Source organism: Mandrillus leucophaeus, unplaced genomic scaffold, assembly GCF_000951045.1.
Source record: "Mandrillus leucophaeus isolate KB7577 unplaced genomic scaffold, Mleu.le_1.0 Scaffold22, whole genome shotgun sequence".
Lineage (NCBI taxonomy): Eukaryota > Metazoa > Chordata > Mammalia > Primates > Cercopithecidae > Mandrillus > Mandrillus leucophaeus.
In genome coordinates, this window is record NW_012102254.1 from 1,294,472 (window position 1) to 1,296,011 (window position 1,540).

General features: G+C 46.2%; 1 protein-coding gene across 1 annotated transcript in view; it reads right to left on the minus strand.

Annotated features, from left to right (window-relative positions):
• ARIH2 (ariadne RBR E3 ubiquitin protein ligase 2) overlaps positions 1-1,540 on the minus strand; it is a 100,870-nt gene that overhangs the window by 17,428 nt on the left and 81,902 nt on the right. Inside the window, exon 7 of the mRNA XM_011981138.1 lies at positions 728-837. Coding sequence (XP_011836528.1) covers positions 728-837 — 110 coding nt within the window. The remainder of the gene's footprint in view (positions 1-727; positions 838-1,540) is intronic.

A 1,540-nucleotide genomic window follows, 5' to 3' on the forward strand; every position in this document is an offset into this window, starting at 1 on the left:
CTCTACTAAAAATACAAAAATCAGCCAGGCATGATGGCATGTGCCTGTAATCTCAGCTACTCAGGAGGCTGAGGTAGGAGAATTGCTTGACCCTGGGAGGTGGAGGTTGTGGTGAGCAAAGTATGCACCACTGCACTCCACCCTGGGCTACAAAGCAAGACTCCGTCTCAAGAAAACAACAAAAAATGAGAGAATATAAGGGTCATATACAGTTGTGATAATGCAAGGTAAGTGATCAGGATAGTGTCTGTCATCTGGTAAGCCTTTGGTAAACTTTAGTTATTCCCATGGTATCTACTGAATGAAGTGAACCTTCAGTAGATGTAGAATATATTTATGACTTAATTTTACAAAAATTAGCCAAGAAAGGCCAAGACAGAGAAAGATTAAAATGCTGAAGATTATACCTTTCAAACACAGTAATATGTGATTAGCTATAAAGACAGATACATCCCACACAATCTCTGGGCCATGAGACTTAGTAGCATAAGCCACAACACATTCTCCAAGAACCTGTGTCAATTCCTTGCCTCCAGACTGAGCATGTATTGAAGACCTAGTGGAATATGAGATGCTGGGCATAAACCTACCCACTTGGAGCACAGTTGCTCTGTTGGCTCAGAGACCCTGCCTCTTCCAGTGCCGCCCTCACATGGAGCAACAGCAGTGGTGCTTTGGAGGATGGGGCATGAGCCCAGGGCTGCTCAGCACTCACACTCACTCTTACCAGAAGACCTCGTTGCACCGATTGCACTGTACTCGGCGAGCTCTAGGCTCTTGTACCCGAATAACCATGGGGCAGTCTGCACCAGGGCACAGCTGGAGCTGGTAATGACTCTGTGAACACACCAAGAGGAAACAATGAGGACATCTCTTAGTTGCTGTCTAAAAATCAGAACCCCCTGAATATTCAAACACTTTCTGTTCTCCCAGCTGATGACTTATATCAAGGGGTTATATAAATTCAGAAAGGATGTTGTGAAAACCAAACATAAGCCAGATATTAAAGAGGAACTTAGGACGTCTAGCTTGAACCAGGTAGCAACTCACTGGAATGATCTAAGGTTATATAGAATTGCACCAGGCATGGTGGCTCCTGCCTGTAGTCCTAGCTACTAAGGAGGCTGAGGTGGGAAGACTGCTTTGAGGCCTGAAATTTGAGGCAGCAGTGAGCTGATTGCACCAATGCATTCCAGCCTGGATGACAGCAAAACTCTGTCTCCAAAAAAATTAAAAAATAACAAATAAAGCCGGACACAGTGGCTCATGCCTTGTAATCCCAGCACTTTGGGAGGCCGAGGCAGGCGGATCACCTGAGGTCAGGACTTTGAGACTAGGCCAACATGGTGAAACCCTGTCTCTACTAAAAAACACAAAAATTAGTTGGGGCCGGGCGCGGTGGCTCAAGCCTGTAATCCCAGCACTTTGGGAGGCTGAGACGGGCGGATCACAAGGTCAGGAGATCGAGAACATCCTGGCTAGCACGGTGAAACCCCGTCTCTACTAAAAAATACAAAAAAAACTAGCCGGGCGAGGTGGC